The sequence below is a fragment of the Protopterus annectens genome, chromosome 14.part0 (assembly GCF_019279795.1).
Source record: "Protopterus annectens isolate FY-2018-M chromosome 14.part0, PAN1.0, whole genome shotgun sequence".
Lineage (NCBI taxonomy): Eukaryota > Metazoa > Chordata > Ceratodontiformes > Protopteridae > Protopterus > Protopterus annectens.
In genome coordinates, this window is record NC_056748.1 from 739,593,147 (window position 1) to 739,608,244 (window position 15,098).

At 38.5% G+C, this 15,098-nt stretch overlaps 1 protein-coding gene across 2 annotated transcripts in view; it reads left to right on the plus strand.

Moving 5' to 3' along the window:
- SCD (stearoyl-CoA desaturase) overlaps nt 1-15,098 on the plus strand; it is a 110,379-nt gene that overhangs the window by 82,531 nt on the left and 12,750 nt on the right. For both annotated transcript variants that reach the window (XM_044056481.1, XM_044056480.1), the window contains exon 5: nt 2,829-3,061. In XM_044056481.1, coding sequence (XP_043912416.1) covers nt 2,829-3,061 — 233 coding nt within the window. The remainder of the gene's footprint in view (nt 1-2,828; nt 3,062-15,098) is intronic.

Here is a 15,098-nt window from a genome sequence, read left to right on the forward strand (position 1 = left end):
AGGTTTAATAGTCGCATGTCTACAATCTTGAGGAATCTCCTCATATTTATATGACCTAGTGAATAATAGATATAATAGTACCATAAGTTCTTGCTGAAGTGTTCTCAGGTCATTGTTACTAATTCCTTCTCCTCCCTGTGCTTTGTTTGGATCCAGTTTATGCAGTTCTTTTTCAATATAATCTAATTTGATTCTAGTATCCGGGGTTTCCTGGATGTCACTAGGGTAACTTATCATCCCTTTTGTAAAGCCAAACTGTTTTGCATAAGACTTTGTAAATATATCTAGAATCTGTTGTGTTCGAGAATAAATTTTAGAATCTGCAGACAGTTTATCAATTTGTGTGTCTTTACTCCTTTCACATCTTATGTATCTATAAAAAGGTTTCCTATTTTTCTCAATATCTTTATATAAATTTTCTTCAAATGTTTCTTGATCTTGTCTCACACTATGCATAATCTGTTTGTCCAGCTTGTTTATTTCAGTTTTCAAAGTTGTAGTTCAACCCCTCTTCCATTTCTTATATTTTTTTGTCTCTCACTTTAATCAGGTATCTTGTTCTTATAGAAGTATATCCCCCTGATGTTGTATGCCTAGATCCTGATGTTAAACATTTTTTTTTTACTTTTTGCACTTAGTTTCTGTTTCAAAACTTTCCACATTACATCTGCAGTTTTTCTACTGTACACACACTCCAGTTAGTTTTAAATAGTGACTGTTTTGCTTTCATATAATCTGTAATTAACCTTCTGTGCATTGGTTTATATTTCAGTTTGGCAGACTTGTCTAGCAACAAATTAACCTTTATAACCCCATGATCACTGCACATCAATGGTCGTAAAACTTGACTTGAAGTAGCAGTGATTTCATTAGGAACACACACAATGTCTAGCATGTTCCATACTCTGGTACGTTTTTTTTACAATCTGAAGCAATTGTTCCTGAATATATGTTGTGAATAATTTCCATACTAACGTTGAATCAATATTATTCTAGTCTGTTTCTGCTAAATTTAAGTCCCCAGCTAATATTATTCTTCCCTCCTGTGTTTCATGCAAGAAATGTATGAATTCCTCTAGGTCATCTGCACTTGACGTTGGTGGTCTGTACACTCCAACAATTGTTATATGTTTCAGGGTTGTCTTTATTGTCACAGTTACACCGTCTGTAGTATTGGTGTTATCACTGAACATGTAATAACCAGAGGTCTCATAACTATCTTTAATCCCTGTCATAACACCTCCTCCTGTTGGTAGAATGTATGTTACAGTAAAAACATTTGTACCCTGACAGAACTGGTTTCCAGTCATTGTTCTTTAACCATGTTTCATAAATATTAACAATATCAGACTTGTGGGAACATAGCACATTTTCCAATTAAAAAACTTTATTATTAATGATCTTAGCATTAACAACCATCAAAGGTGCATCAGATGTTGCTATCTGTGAAATGTTAAATTTTCGAAGTGGCAAAAATCCTGCCTAGTGTTTGTCAAATATTGCAAAATATGTGCTGCAAAAAAATTCTTCCCTGATTTTGACAAATGCATACAATCCTGTCTGAACACATGTGTGCCCAAAACTAGGCTTGGATGCTCTACACATTTCCATTTTTTTAAAACAGGACATTTTTCCATGTAGGTATTTACCCCAAAAATCTTTTCATTCATGGTGACCTGACTATCCTTTTTATAGGTGATGTGTGAAAATACGTCCTAACACCAATACAACCTATACTATCTAAGAGGCCTGTCAGTTCCCTACTAACAGTCAGAGAATCCTTGTGGATGACATAATTTGTACCAACATGAATAAAAAAGGATCCATACTTCTTTACATTAAGGGGTTCCATGGCTTGTCTCATGTCTTCTATTTTTGCTTCTGACAAGCATAACACTATTCTATGTTCATTATCTTCTCTGCAAATATAAGTATCAGTTCCTCTAATAATTGAATCACCAATTACAAGAATACATTTGCTCGCTAGCTCTGAAGACTGTTCAGCTTCTGATAGAGTAATATCTGCTCTATCAATTGTTACAAAGGATAGATCTTCATCACCATTAGTCTTATTAATCCCACTGTTTTCATTGTGTATTAAATTCTTATCCAGCTGGTATTGTAAATCCACAGCTTGCGCCATGTGGTCAACATCTGTCTTTCTCTTCTTTTTTCTTACAGTAATGTTCTTCAATCCTTCCGTGTTCAATTTTGATTTCTTCCCTTTCACCTGCCTCTTGCCTCTTTTTTCTACCTTCTCTTTTGGAAAAAAATGATGCATTTTTCTATAGACTGAAGGTTTTCAGATAGAAAAATTTTATCATTCCCTGTAACCCGTGTCTTAAGTAACAAAGCAATGTCCTTTTTAGTAAGTATTCTCTTTCCTTTACAGTCATTAATCAGTTTCCTACAGGGCATCTTTCAGTATAATTACTTTTAGGATCCTGTTAACAAATATTATAGTAAGAATTTAAGGATCTCTTACAAATTTAGTGTGACATTTTAGTGATGTTTGCTAACAGGCATATAGTGAACATCTGGGACTACAGTAAATGCCCACACTAATTTGCTATATTAGCTACTGATTTTAGCCATACACCTCAGTTCTTTAGACACATACTACTAAGGTAGCACATGAGAAGAAGCACACTGCTTAGCTGATGCTGTAACAGTGATGTTCACTTGTTTTTGCTGGGAAGGTTGTATGTAGGTACCATGGTAGTAATACCATCTGAAAGTGATGGAGGGGTAGAAACAAATGCAGCTGGATATAAACAGTTTTCTGTGAATGATTACTGTTTTAACTGTAATCCTTTGTTCTTTTCTAGGTTCTACAAACCCCTGGTGATTCTGATGTGCTTTGTGATGCCCACCTTTGTTCCCTGGTACTTCTGGAATGAAACATTGCAACATTCGTTTTTCATCGCAGCTATACTGCGTTACGTCATGGTACTTAATGCTACCTGGCTAGTGAATAGTGCAGCACACATGTTTGGGAACCGTCCCTATGACAAATATATAAATCCAAGAGAAAACCATTTTGTGACTACCTGGGCCATAGGTAAGTTCTTTTTATGTACAATAAGAGTTTCTCGTAATTTTTTAATGTTCTCTCTTTCTTAAAAACGTAAAAATACCTTTTTAAAAAGATGGGTTGTGAGACCCCCCCCCCCCCCAAAAAAAAGGACCTGTAATGTGTACATCCAAAATGAATGGCACAATGCCTTCTGTGGAACCAAAACATGATATGAGCAAATCTTCCTCCAGCAGATTTAATTCAAGTTTAGGCATTTCCAGCAGTTCCTTGTCAGCCGAGTGAAGCTGAAGTGTAGAATGAATGAGCACTATAAACTCATGAGGTAGCCATGACTCCACTTATGTTGGGCTTGGTTGGGCAGTACCTAAATCCTGAAGGTGGCTTTAGATGTCACTGGGTGCCAGTGTAAACTCTGTAGCATAGGGACTGACATATTCATGATAGGTGGTACCAGTTAAAAGCCTGGACAAAGAGTTATGGATCTACTGGTGGCATTCTAGGACATTGCCAAGAAGACCTAGGTAGAGTTCCTTTCAGTAGACCAAACATGATGAAACAAGCAATTGCATAAATGACCATGGTGAAATCCTTTTGTGGTATCAGGTGTTTAATTCAACAAAAGCTGTTATAAAAATCCATTATGATGACTTAACCTCTGCCATAATCTGGTCGTTAAGTAATAGTGTATTACCCACCATAACTCTGAGATAATACAACGACCCCCCATTAATATTCAAAAACGTGCACGCTGATTGGTCAGCGTGCACGTTGTAAATCAATTATAGTAATGGAAAAAAGGTCCGGTCGCCCGGACTTTTTCCATTACTATAACTCTTCTTTTAAGCAACGGAGAACGCAAGATCTCTATTGCTTCATACTGTCTCGCTATGTTAAACGAGTTTAACATAGCAAGACAGCTTTAAAAAAGCAAAAGAGATTCTCAGTTGCTTTTTTTAAAGCTGTCTCGCTATGTCAAACTCCTTTAACATAGCGAGACAGTCTGTAAAAAAGTAACGGAGATTCTCCATTGCTTTTTTTAAAGCTGTCTCGCTATGTTAGACCCATTTAACATAGTGAAACAGTTTGTAAAAAGCAATGGAGATCTTGCTTTCTCCGTTGCTTTTTTCAAAACTGTCTCGCTATGTTAAATGGGTTTAACATAGCGAGACAGCTTTAAAAAAGCAACAGAGATTCTCTGTTACTTTTTTAAAGCTGTCTCGCTATGTTAAACCCATTTAACATAGCGAAACAGTTTGTAAAAGCAACGGAGATCTTGCTTTCTCCGTTGCTTTTACCCACAGCTCTGATGTACTGCATGGGCATATGCATGCGCAATACATCAGAACTGCCGCAGAATACCAGACAGCTGCGGAAGGGCAGCAAGGAGGCATTATACAATGCCGTTATTTAAGAAAAGTAATTTTTTTTTTTCTTAAATAATGTCATTGTATAATAGCAATAACCCACTTCTGGGTGTGGGTAATGCTGGATTTACCCACGGTTGGCTTTGTTTGGCCACTCGGGCTTCGCCCTTGTGACCAAACCACACCAACCATGGGTAAATCCAGCATTACCCACACCCAGGCGTGTGTTATTGCTATATTAAACACCCTAACTACACAGTCCAGCTTGTCACCTCATAATGAACTATTAGGACAGTTCAAGGAATCATGAAAGGAATGACACTTATTTGTTTCATAATTTTTGGTTGAGTTTCATACAAATGAGATACTTCAGTTTAAGTATGTCTTCCAGGTGGTCCTGTAAGATGGTAAGAGCTGACATTTGAGCCTTGGAGAAGGTGAGATGTAGCTCGTTGTCTTCTTCATAAGATTGATAACTCAGACTCCTTCTTCTAATGACATCTTCAAGTGGTAGCATTTACAGTTTGAATAGCATTGGTCTAGAATGGAACCCTGAAGAAATCCATACTGTCTAGAATATCTGGGAGACACTAATAGCAGAGACAACAGTCTGAGTACACCCTGAAGAGGTAAGAGGCACAGTGCTTGATAGGTGTGCTAGAAAAACTAATCCAGCTAACTGATGACCTGATGAAATTTAAGCATCCACCTCGATGACCCTATCTCACACACTGCCACATTTTTGGATAATTTTTGTACCCTCCTCACAGTATGCATTGAGGCATATGTTAGCATAAGACACAAACAGAATGCCAAATTTGGGAATAGACTCCTGTGATGGGACCCTAATATAAGCAAACTACGATAAGAGGAAGAAACTTGTAACCCATAAGACTAAACTTAATATCCCATCAACTAGAGAAGAACTCAGAAATATCAACAAAGAAGTCAGAAACAAAATCAAATCTTCCAGAAGTTTGAATGATTTCAGAATTACCACTTCTGAAGGTAGCAGATATCAAGTTGGGGGCCCCCCAGGCACTTCCAGTCTATGTATCACTCTCTCACTGCCACCCCTCTTAAGCAAGCTTTTACTTCATGCTGCAAACTTTTAGGAGTATTAAGCACAGACTGACCTGTAGCTACAATGCTCTTACATTACAACAGGCCTATGTACCACACTATGTTGACCCATCTCAGAAAGGGACATATACAGTTACTGGCATTTAATTGAAATAGTGATACATTGCAGCAACTCTATGTGCAGGTCTGGACTTGGGTGAAATGACGCCTTAGGCCTACTGTTTTAGACACCCCCTGAACACACACACGCGCGCACACACACACACACACACACACACACACACACACACACACACACACACACACACAAACACTCCAGTCTTCCCCTGCCCCCCACAGGCTCCCTATATCACACACACTACTTTTTTCTTCCATTTTTAACATTTTGCCTGTTACTCTTCAGCTTTTTCAAGAAGCCATGACTTCCTGTATGCTCTGAAGTGCATTTAAAATTTTTGTTTACACAACCTTTTCATCCAATGATGGCTTGAACAGAAATTATGATTAAGGAAAGAAATTGTGTTGCTGTTCAACTTTAGCTTTCCTTGGTTCCTTTCAACACTGCTTCCCTGACCAAATAAGCACAGTAATAATCATTTAGGAAGTAACTAAAATAAGCCAGGGCACAAGAAGCTATAGGGTTACAGATGTTCTGAGATATATTTTAGAGCATTTTCCCAGGCCTTTAATCCAATGATGACTTAAAAAAAAACATGAATAAGAAGATTTCTGTTAGTTATTTTCTTTCAAGGAAGATGTAAATTGTACCCAAGGCTTAATGTTCAAAGATGACAAAATAGTAGCTCACAGTAAACTAACAAGCCAGTTGTCTGGATACAAAGGTCTTATCTGGAAACTTCCTGTCTTCCAACCCCCCCAAAAAGACTGCCTATGCATCCCTGTCATGTTGGACTGGGATGAATGGAGAGGTTACAATTGCCACAGTCTTATATTTCAGGAGACTGCTGACACACATGTACATAGCATGTCTCCTCACTCCTCATCCCAGACTGTCAAAGGCAACATGTATAAATGCCTGAAGTGTGATTGTGAGGAAAGTGAAAAAAATAATGATTACAGTAATGTATTCTACTTTGTCGCTAATAGACAGTTCACCACCCCTGTACAAGCTATAGTAACCTTCTTTGTACACCTGTGAGATCTGTGAGAAAAGTAAAAGAAACAATGGCCACACTGTCCTCAGCCCAGGCACAAGCAATAATAACCTCATGTGCACACCTCTGAGGTTTGACTGTGATGAAAATTAAAGAAGTAATAACCAACCACCACCCGTAACCTACAGCAGCTTTCTGTACACACACATCTGTGCAGCGCTGGTTTTAGAATGGGTGCAGTTGAGAGCGGAGGCCATTATCTGCTTTATGCTAACAGGGTCATATCCCAGTCCAATTCAGGTTAAAGAGCATAATTAGAAAATAAATACATTTTTTCTCCTCCTTTTTTTCCCAACCAGCAACTGTTTTTGTGGGGCCTCCTGACAGTCAAGGATGATTAAGGAAACCCTGTATCCAGTTATACCGTCTAGGGAGTAGGGGCCCTCAGACCTTTAGAAGATCTAAATGTCTGAATGTTCTGTGATATATTTAATGCATTACTTTTGAAATATAATTACTTGTTAGCTCCATTTTTTACTGATACCCAGAAGAATAATGTATGTGTCCTGGTATTATTGGGTGTGTGCAAAATATAACAATCATTGCTAATTTTTACACACACACGCATGCATAAGCCATAGCAATACTAGTTTTGTACTTATTTCAGCAAATAGCAATACACTGTGCAACACTGGTACTGCCACACTAGATAGGTGACTGCTGTTTAGCAGTCCTCAAACAGCAGCAGGGGTAAGTTACTTTTACTTACCTCAGTGAGGACTAATGCAAACCTGTCACTGTCCCTGATTTCACAGATCTTCCCTGATTTTCTCATAATTTTGCTCTGTCATTTGTAAAAACTTTGATTTGCTTGTAAATCATTCAGGATTACAGACAGTCAATAAATCCAGACATCAGAGTTTTATACTTATTGTCCAAAATGCATGTTGATGCAAAAGGAGTTATACTATTAACCTTTTTAACTGAATTACGGTAATATTTAAAACTTGTTCCTGATTTTGAGCCTTTATTCTGCTATTGCTGGCATTGTGCTGAATTCTTCTGCAAAGAAGTTGAAAGTTGTAGTATCTGGCATTTTGCCAGAGTTTATAAAACTCCCTGAAAGTGAAAACCATATCTGAAGATCGTAAGCATCAGCTTTTCTTAAAATCCAAGGTTTTCACTGAGATCAGTCACTCTGGGCTGCTAATCTTTCTAGTTCTTACCTTGTTTATGTTCATTATCAGCTTTATCCTAACAGGGTCATATCACAGACCAGTTCAGGTTAAAGAGCATAATCATGAAATGAATGCATTCTTCTCCAACCAGCAGCAGCTTTTACAGTCAAGGATGATTAAGGGAGCCCCTTGCAGCTATGAGTATTGCAAGTACATAAAGCTATGTTGTTATTTTAGTGGAGTGAATGTCCACCAGCAGGGTTTAACTAAGCCATGGGCATTATGTCAGTGGTAATTTTTTTTAATGGAGTTGTGAAGCCTGTTGCTTGATAAAACATTGTTACTACAATCAGAGCTATATGTGAATTTTAAAGGAGGTACAAATAAGGGTTATTACCCAGCTGATTTATTAAATACACAAGATTGCTGTACTAGTTTTTGTTGGTTTGACAGACGTGTTACAAAATATCAAGATAAGATAACTCGCTGTGGTTGGAGGGCCCCCAGCAACTACAGGGTTCCTTGGTGCCTAAAGCCGGCTATGGGGGTAGTGCCCAGCAGTGCTCAGAGCTAATACATACTTGCCCATGAAGACATAACCAACATATAAGTGGACAAATTCAGCTGTAACTTTACTCCACTATCTCCCTCTAACTTTCCTAACTTATTAGCACACCACACCACCCTCTATGATCACCTCCAAGCAAGTCCTGAATGCTTTCTCCAAGGGCAAGCTCCATGGATCCTGATAATGTGCTAGGATGCCTTTTTGTTAGCACTAAACATTGTTTAGTAGAATTGCTACTAAGCCTAATGAACCTCAGCCTCTCCACTGGATTCATGCCAGAGGAATGGAGAACTTCACAAATGGAAGATCTACTACTGATTCAAGAAACTATAGATCTACAAGCTTCACCAGCCTTATCTGCAAAGCAGTACAATGTATCATTATGGAATTCATTAACAAGGACATAGGATGTCTACAAGGCCTGGCCCCAAGCCAGTTTGGGTTTGTTAAAGACAGATTCTACCTCCTGAACCTGATGGACTTCTTTGAGGAAGTCACTGATGCATTAGACTCAGGCAAATTGGTTCATGCTGCATAACTGGACCTGGCCAAGACATTTGACACCATCCCTTATTCTGGTACTACTGGTAAACTAATCACTTTAATTGTAAACCCTTATGTTACCCACTGGATAATAAACTAGCTAATGGACAGAACCAAGTCTATTAGTGTGGGAGGCACACTATCTTCAGAAAGAGTAGTTACCAGTGCAGTCCCCAGTTATCAGTTCAGGGACAATTTCTCTTTGGTATTTATTTCTGTGATGTCATTGCTGATGCCAAGGGCCTGTGGCTGACCAAGTTTTCAGATTCATCAGGAGGGACTAACACACAGAAATAAGTTGTACCCAGCTCCTGGCCTAAAACTAAATACTAAGAAGTGCAAGACTGTGTTCTTTATCAAAAGTGGGCACCTATGACCCTAACACTTATGACTCTCCCCCCTTGAATGCTAATCAATCATTAGGGAAATGAGCACTTTCACTGGCAATGAACTATCCTCTGATCATAGTTGTAGAAAATCCTTTTACCAAGCCTGACTAATCACTAGGGTTATTTCTTTCAGATTTGAGGAAGTTAGCATCTGCCTCTACTCCTCCTTAATCAAACTCATAATAGAGTATAATGGTGCTTTTGGTATGTACTTGTGTGGCTCCCCACCTCTGGGCCAGTAATCAAGGAGCCTGAATCCTCACCACTGACACAGATGGGGGACGTTTCCTTTGAACAAAGATAGATACACCCAGTATCCCAGTATTTCTAGATGCATCTCTCTGCACCAAGCACAGTTTCCCTTAAGAGCACACAGGGAACTGTCCTGTCCTGGGGCTGGGTTTCCATCTCTCTCACCAGGCCCCAAATAAGACTCCACACTGACCACAGCTGTAGAGTCGAGTGCTCAGTTGAGTGTTCCCAGCCAAATCCTCCACCACCCTTTCTGTGAAACCGATGCTCTGTGTTACACACACACACACACACACACACACACACACACACACACACACACACACACACACACACACACACACATACACCTTGGAAAGGCTGGCACATTTAACAGCTATACCCCCTCTGTCCAGACTATAAGGTAGATACTGCCACCAGAACACTCCAAAGCCAGGTACTCTAAGGCTCTTACAAGGGTACCCAATTATACTGAGTGAAATTAATACTAATACAGATAGTGTTTAACCAATGCAGCAAGGCTTTTAGGAGCAGTCACAGTGTCACCAAATAAATATAATTACCCTCAAAGGTTAAAATATTCTCCAAAAGACTGGACACAATGAAAAGTTTAAATGTATTTAATAATAAATAATAAAAAACATGCACATACTTAATAGCTATTTACAGTAAACACCAGAGTTTCAAGCACATGAAATATTAAAAATAACACTGATGGAAAGATTCACACAGATACAGAAAAACAATACTTAACTAATCTCACTATATTTTCCTGACTGGACTAACAAATTATTATTCCCTATTTACTTAATAAAGCAAGGTAATATGAAGTGGATGAGTGGTATTTTGAGTTCTAAAACAGAGTACACTGAGACTTCTGCCTCATCTAGGATTGAAGCATCATTTCAGTGCTGGCTTACAGAATAGCATCACACACATCTAGTCATATGACTTTTGGTTCCCACTCAACCCCCTTCATTAGCAACTGGACCAGAATCTAGCACATATGTGTCACCATACATACACATAGAACTTTGCCAAGATGTGTTATAGTATCTGGAAGCTATAAAACCATTTCATAAACATCCACCCTTCCATGGTAGCAATTGGTTCTTCCCTAAAGATATTACAGTAGGATTCCTAGTCCTGGTTTTCACAGACAGTTCATCTCTGGCTGCAGTTAGAACTGTAAGGTACAATCTTTATGGTGTAAACCAGGTTATTTAATTTCAGACTATTTTTTAAAGGACTGAGATTAACCTCTTCTCATCTAGTATCTTGTGTTACAATATATTCATTTCAACAGATACAATACAGTCTGACATACCAGTGTATTTCTTTTCTGTCCAGCAGGACCCAATGTTGGTACATTTTTTTTTAACACAAGCAACTTTACAAATACATTTTCAACACAAGCACCTGTACAAATTAGTTTCATGTACAAACAACGTATAATTCTTTATAAAAGTCCAGCTAGCTATGTTGACATATGTTACACATCTACTGCTCTACTTCTCCTGGCATAACTGGCACTACCTCACATGATCACAACTTGTCTAAGGAAATGACTCAGCTTAAGAGACTGCAGCATTTCCTCACTAAGATAATTAAGAGTCTGTCTTCCTTGAGCTGCCCAGACTGCCTTAAAGTGTTTTCTTTCTTTTCATTTTCGTACAGATTCTGTCTAGCCTTTATAGCCTCAAAGGATCCTGTTCCATGTGACCTTCTGCACATGCGTAAAGCTAATAACACCCTTAACACTTGCTCAAGAGGGATTAGCATATATATATATATATATATATATATATATATATGTGTGTGTGTGTGTGTGTGTGTGTGTGTGTGTGTGTGTGTGTGTGTGTGTAGAGAGAGAGAGAGAGAGATGTATATATGGATAAGCACACATATAGATAGATATATGTTCACCTTTTTTACTTTGTGGAATAAAAGACTTTTTTCAAGGAGGCAAGGTGCATTTCATTTGAATGCAAATGGCCAGTATGATCCTTGTTAATGAAGCTCATGATCATTGCAAGTTCGGTGGCCCCTGGTATCTGCTGTCCATCTGTATGATATTACTGAAGCTGTAGAGTCGGTGACAGAGTACAGTATCACATAGGCATGCAGTCTGAGTGTCCAAACATTCCTGTTTGCAGAAAGTGTTACTTAGCACTTCGCTTATCAAGAGCTAAATATTGACTCAGGGAAAGATTTAACTAGTATAACAGAGCTTCCTGTAAAGGTTTGAACTGCATATCTATGTAGCTGCAGGCATTTTACAACCCCTTTCCATTCTGTTAAATATCTAAATGCCTTATCTGACACTTGCTACAGTACCTATGTTGTTATGTAATGCTAGTTACCTAGCAGTTTTATTTTCCTTGTTTGATAAATTTGTAAGTTGGATGATCCACTTAATATTTTTCAGCAAAAGTCAAAGCTTGTCGTCTTGCAGTCATCATGCCATTAAGCAGTATAATATAGATTACAGCAAAAACAATGAGCAAATATACTGTGTGAGCTTATGCAACAAAATAAAAAGGGTCTGTAAGCTTTGACACACTTACAATCCAAACATTTTAGCGATAGCTCAAATCTTGCTCTAAGTAAGGGCCAAAAACAGAGGATATATAACAAGAGGATGCAGACAGTGTAGTTAGAAATGATAGATCTACAAACCAGCCATGGTGGTGCAGTGGTTAGCATTGTCACCTCATAGCAAGAGGTTCTCTGGTTCGATCCTCGGCTGGGGTGCCTTCTGTGCAGAGTCTGCATGTTCTCCCTGTGGTCGTGTGGGTTTCCTCCGGGTGCTCCGGTTTCCTCCCACATCCCAAAGACATGCTGTGTAGGTGGATTGGACACTCCAAATTGGCCCTAGGTGTGAGTGTATGTGCCTTCAGTGGAAGGTTGGGCGCCGTGCTGGCAACTCGACACTGTAAAATTCCACTGCCAATCATGAGCGGACAGGTGATCTGCTGTGGCGACCCCTAACCGGGAAAAGCCGAAAGAAGCAGAAGCAGCAGATCTACAAACCAAGTCAAAAGCACAAAAACTAAATGCCAAAAGTAAGCCCCAAATCCAGGAGCCAGCAAGGCAAAGCTAATTACAGTGGTATAATCCAAGGCACAATCCATTATATACAGTTTAAAGGATGTTTTCTTCTTGCATATTTTGCTGGGATGATGTAAAAACATTTAAAATAATAATTTTTTTAGATGGGGTATAACGCTTCTGCAGGACTAATTGGTTTAACTGTCTTGCATGAGTTGTTAATTGGGGTTGGGTGTATATACTATGCGCCTCCCTGTGCTGTCTTTTATCTTGATAAAGTCTCTGAACTGACAGAGATGAAAGCGCTTGCTGTTATAGCTGAATAAAGTGTTTCTGGTGTTCAACCGGTCTCTGTAACTTCTTAGTGAATGTAGATTGGATTGTGCCTTGGATTACACCACTGTGGTTAGCTTTGCCCTGCCAGCTCCTGGATTTGGGGCTTACTTTTGGTATTTAGAAATGATAGGTTTCACAAAATTGCAGGCAATATAGTTACGCTTCTCAAAAAACAACTTCTTTTCCTCCTTAGACTTAAATCAATCTCAAAACTTTAAATGGACTAAATCATTGTTAACTATTCCATCTACAACATAGCATGCACAACCATTGGCTGTATATATGTTGTTCCTAAATACTCATCCAGTGCCATAGATTACATTTTACAATGGTCGTTGAATAATGAAGTCTCACAGCTAATCATCTTGGGAGATGTTATTGTCATCTGCAGTAATTGCTCTGAGTAATACTCCCAACTTAAACCATTACAGACCTGGCTAGATCATCTTTCATAACTCATATTCACTAGTCTGCAAAAAGAACAATGTGTGCTTGAATCCTTGCCACAAAATACTGTATTAGTGGGGACAACTATCTGACATCAACAGTGATGGTGTTTCTGTTTCCTTCATCTAAAGTTAGATATAGTTCCTTAGTTTAGACACAAGTAACCACCCAGAAATAAAACTATATACAGATTAATTTTGAAGTCTGTGCCCATGTTATTCGTAGTTTATCCAGGTCCTATCTTCTAACTTGTCCATCCATTGACAGTACAGCAAGATGGTACTTAACATGTGAATTATAAAAATAATTTGTCTGCAGTTTATTACAGTTTTGCCTCTACAGATAGTTTTCTTCAGATCTCTGTCACTTCAGATTCTTCCTCCTCTTCTTCTGTTCTGGATTGTGCAGCAGGAGCTATGTATGTATGGATGTATATGTATGTGTGTGTATATAAGTGTGTGTATGTGTGTGTGTGTGTGTGTGTGTATATATATATATATATATATATATATATGTGTGTGTGTGTCTGTGTGTCTGTGTATGCATGTATATGTGTGCTTGGGTCTACTTGAGATTACCAAAATCTGAGTAGACCGACATTCACAACACCGAGCTGAAAAGCACAAAGTTTCACATTAGCAAAACTTCACATTACCGACCTTAGCCTAACAAATATTTGGAGCCATACCTCTCAACTGGCCAGATTTTCACAGAATTTCTGGATTTTTGTCTCATATTTTTGCTCTTTTCTTCATAAACTTTGGGGGATTCTGTTAAATCACTGAGGATTGAAATCACTAAATAATAACATATATTTGAGTTTCGGACTTCACATCCTTAAAAACTGCATATCAACCAAAATCATTTGTTCGCACTGTCAGCAGAACTGAGCCTGTTTGTATTCTTCATGGCCATGCTGTTGAGGGACAATTCATTTATGCCCTCTCCTTTTGATGCTAGTAATGCATTAGGGTCTTAATAGTTTACTTTCTTTATTAGTATTGTGCATGAATTCTACCCATATGCTCAGCATTACATTTATGAATTCTGTCTATGAATTCAAGAATGATTTCTTTACTGTGAAATGGAATATTGATGATACAGTTCCTGAGGCATTGTATGCATTACTACTGGTCTTGCCTAAGGAACACGCCTCAAAGGACTGATAAGTAATTAAGGGATTGACTGAGGACACTTGGAGATCAGGAGCCAATATGCAGGTCCCAAAGAGCAGAGACATTGTGACAGATTACAGAGAAGGGGAATGAATAGCAGAATAAAAACTGCTGAGCAGGCTTTTAGGGGAAAATATTACAAGGTTGTATGCTTTGAAGCTCAGAGCAGAAACCAAAGGATGAAATCAGGAGATACTTAATATGACAGAAAGTGTCAGCACTTTAAAATCATGTCCTGAAGGTCGGTGACTGGCCTTTAAAACAGTGTGGGATGTGAAGGCCAATGCCTTTAAAACAGTGTAGGATGCCAAGGTCAATTTGGCCCATTGTGCTGCGAGGCAAAAGCTATGTGCTATACTCGAACAATCATGCATTAGTTCTGATGGCCTATTCTGCTGACTTCCAAGTATGTATATAAGTAAGTATTTATGTGTATATGCGCACATTAGTGTACATATGTCTGCTCAAACAGTACAAGAACTGTACATTTTTCTTGCCTGCATTCTGTCCACTTTATACTCTAAATGTTACATAGGTAAAGTGGCTTCTGTAGTCTTAAG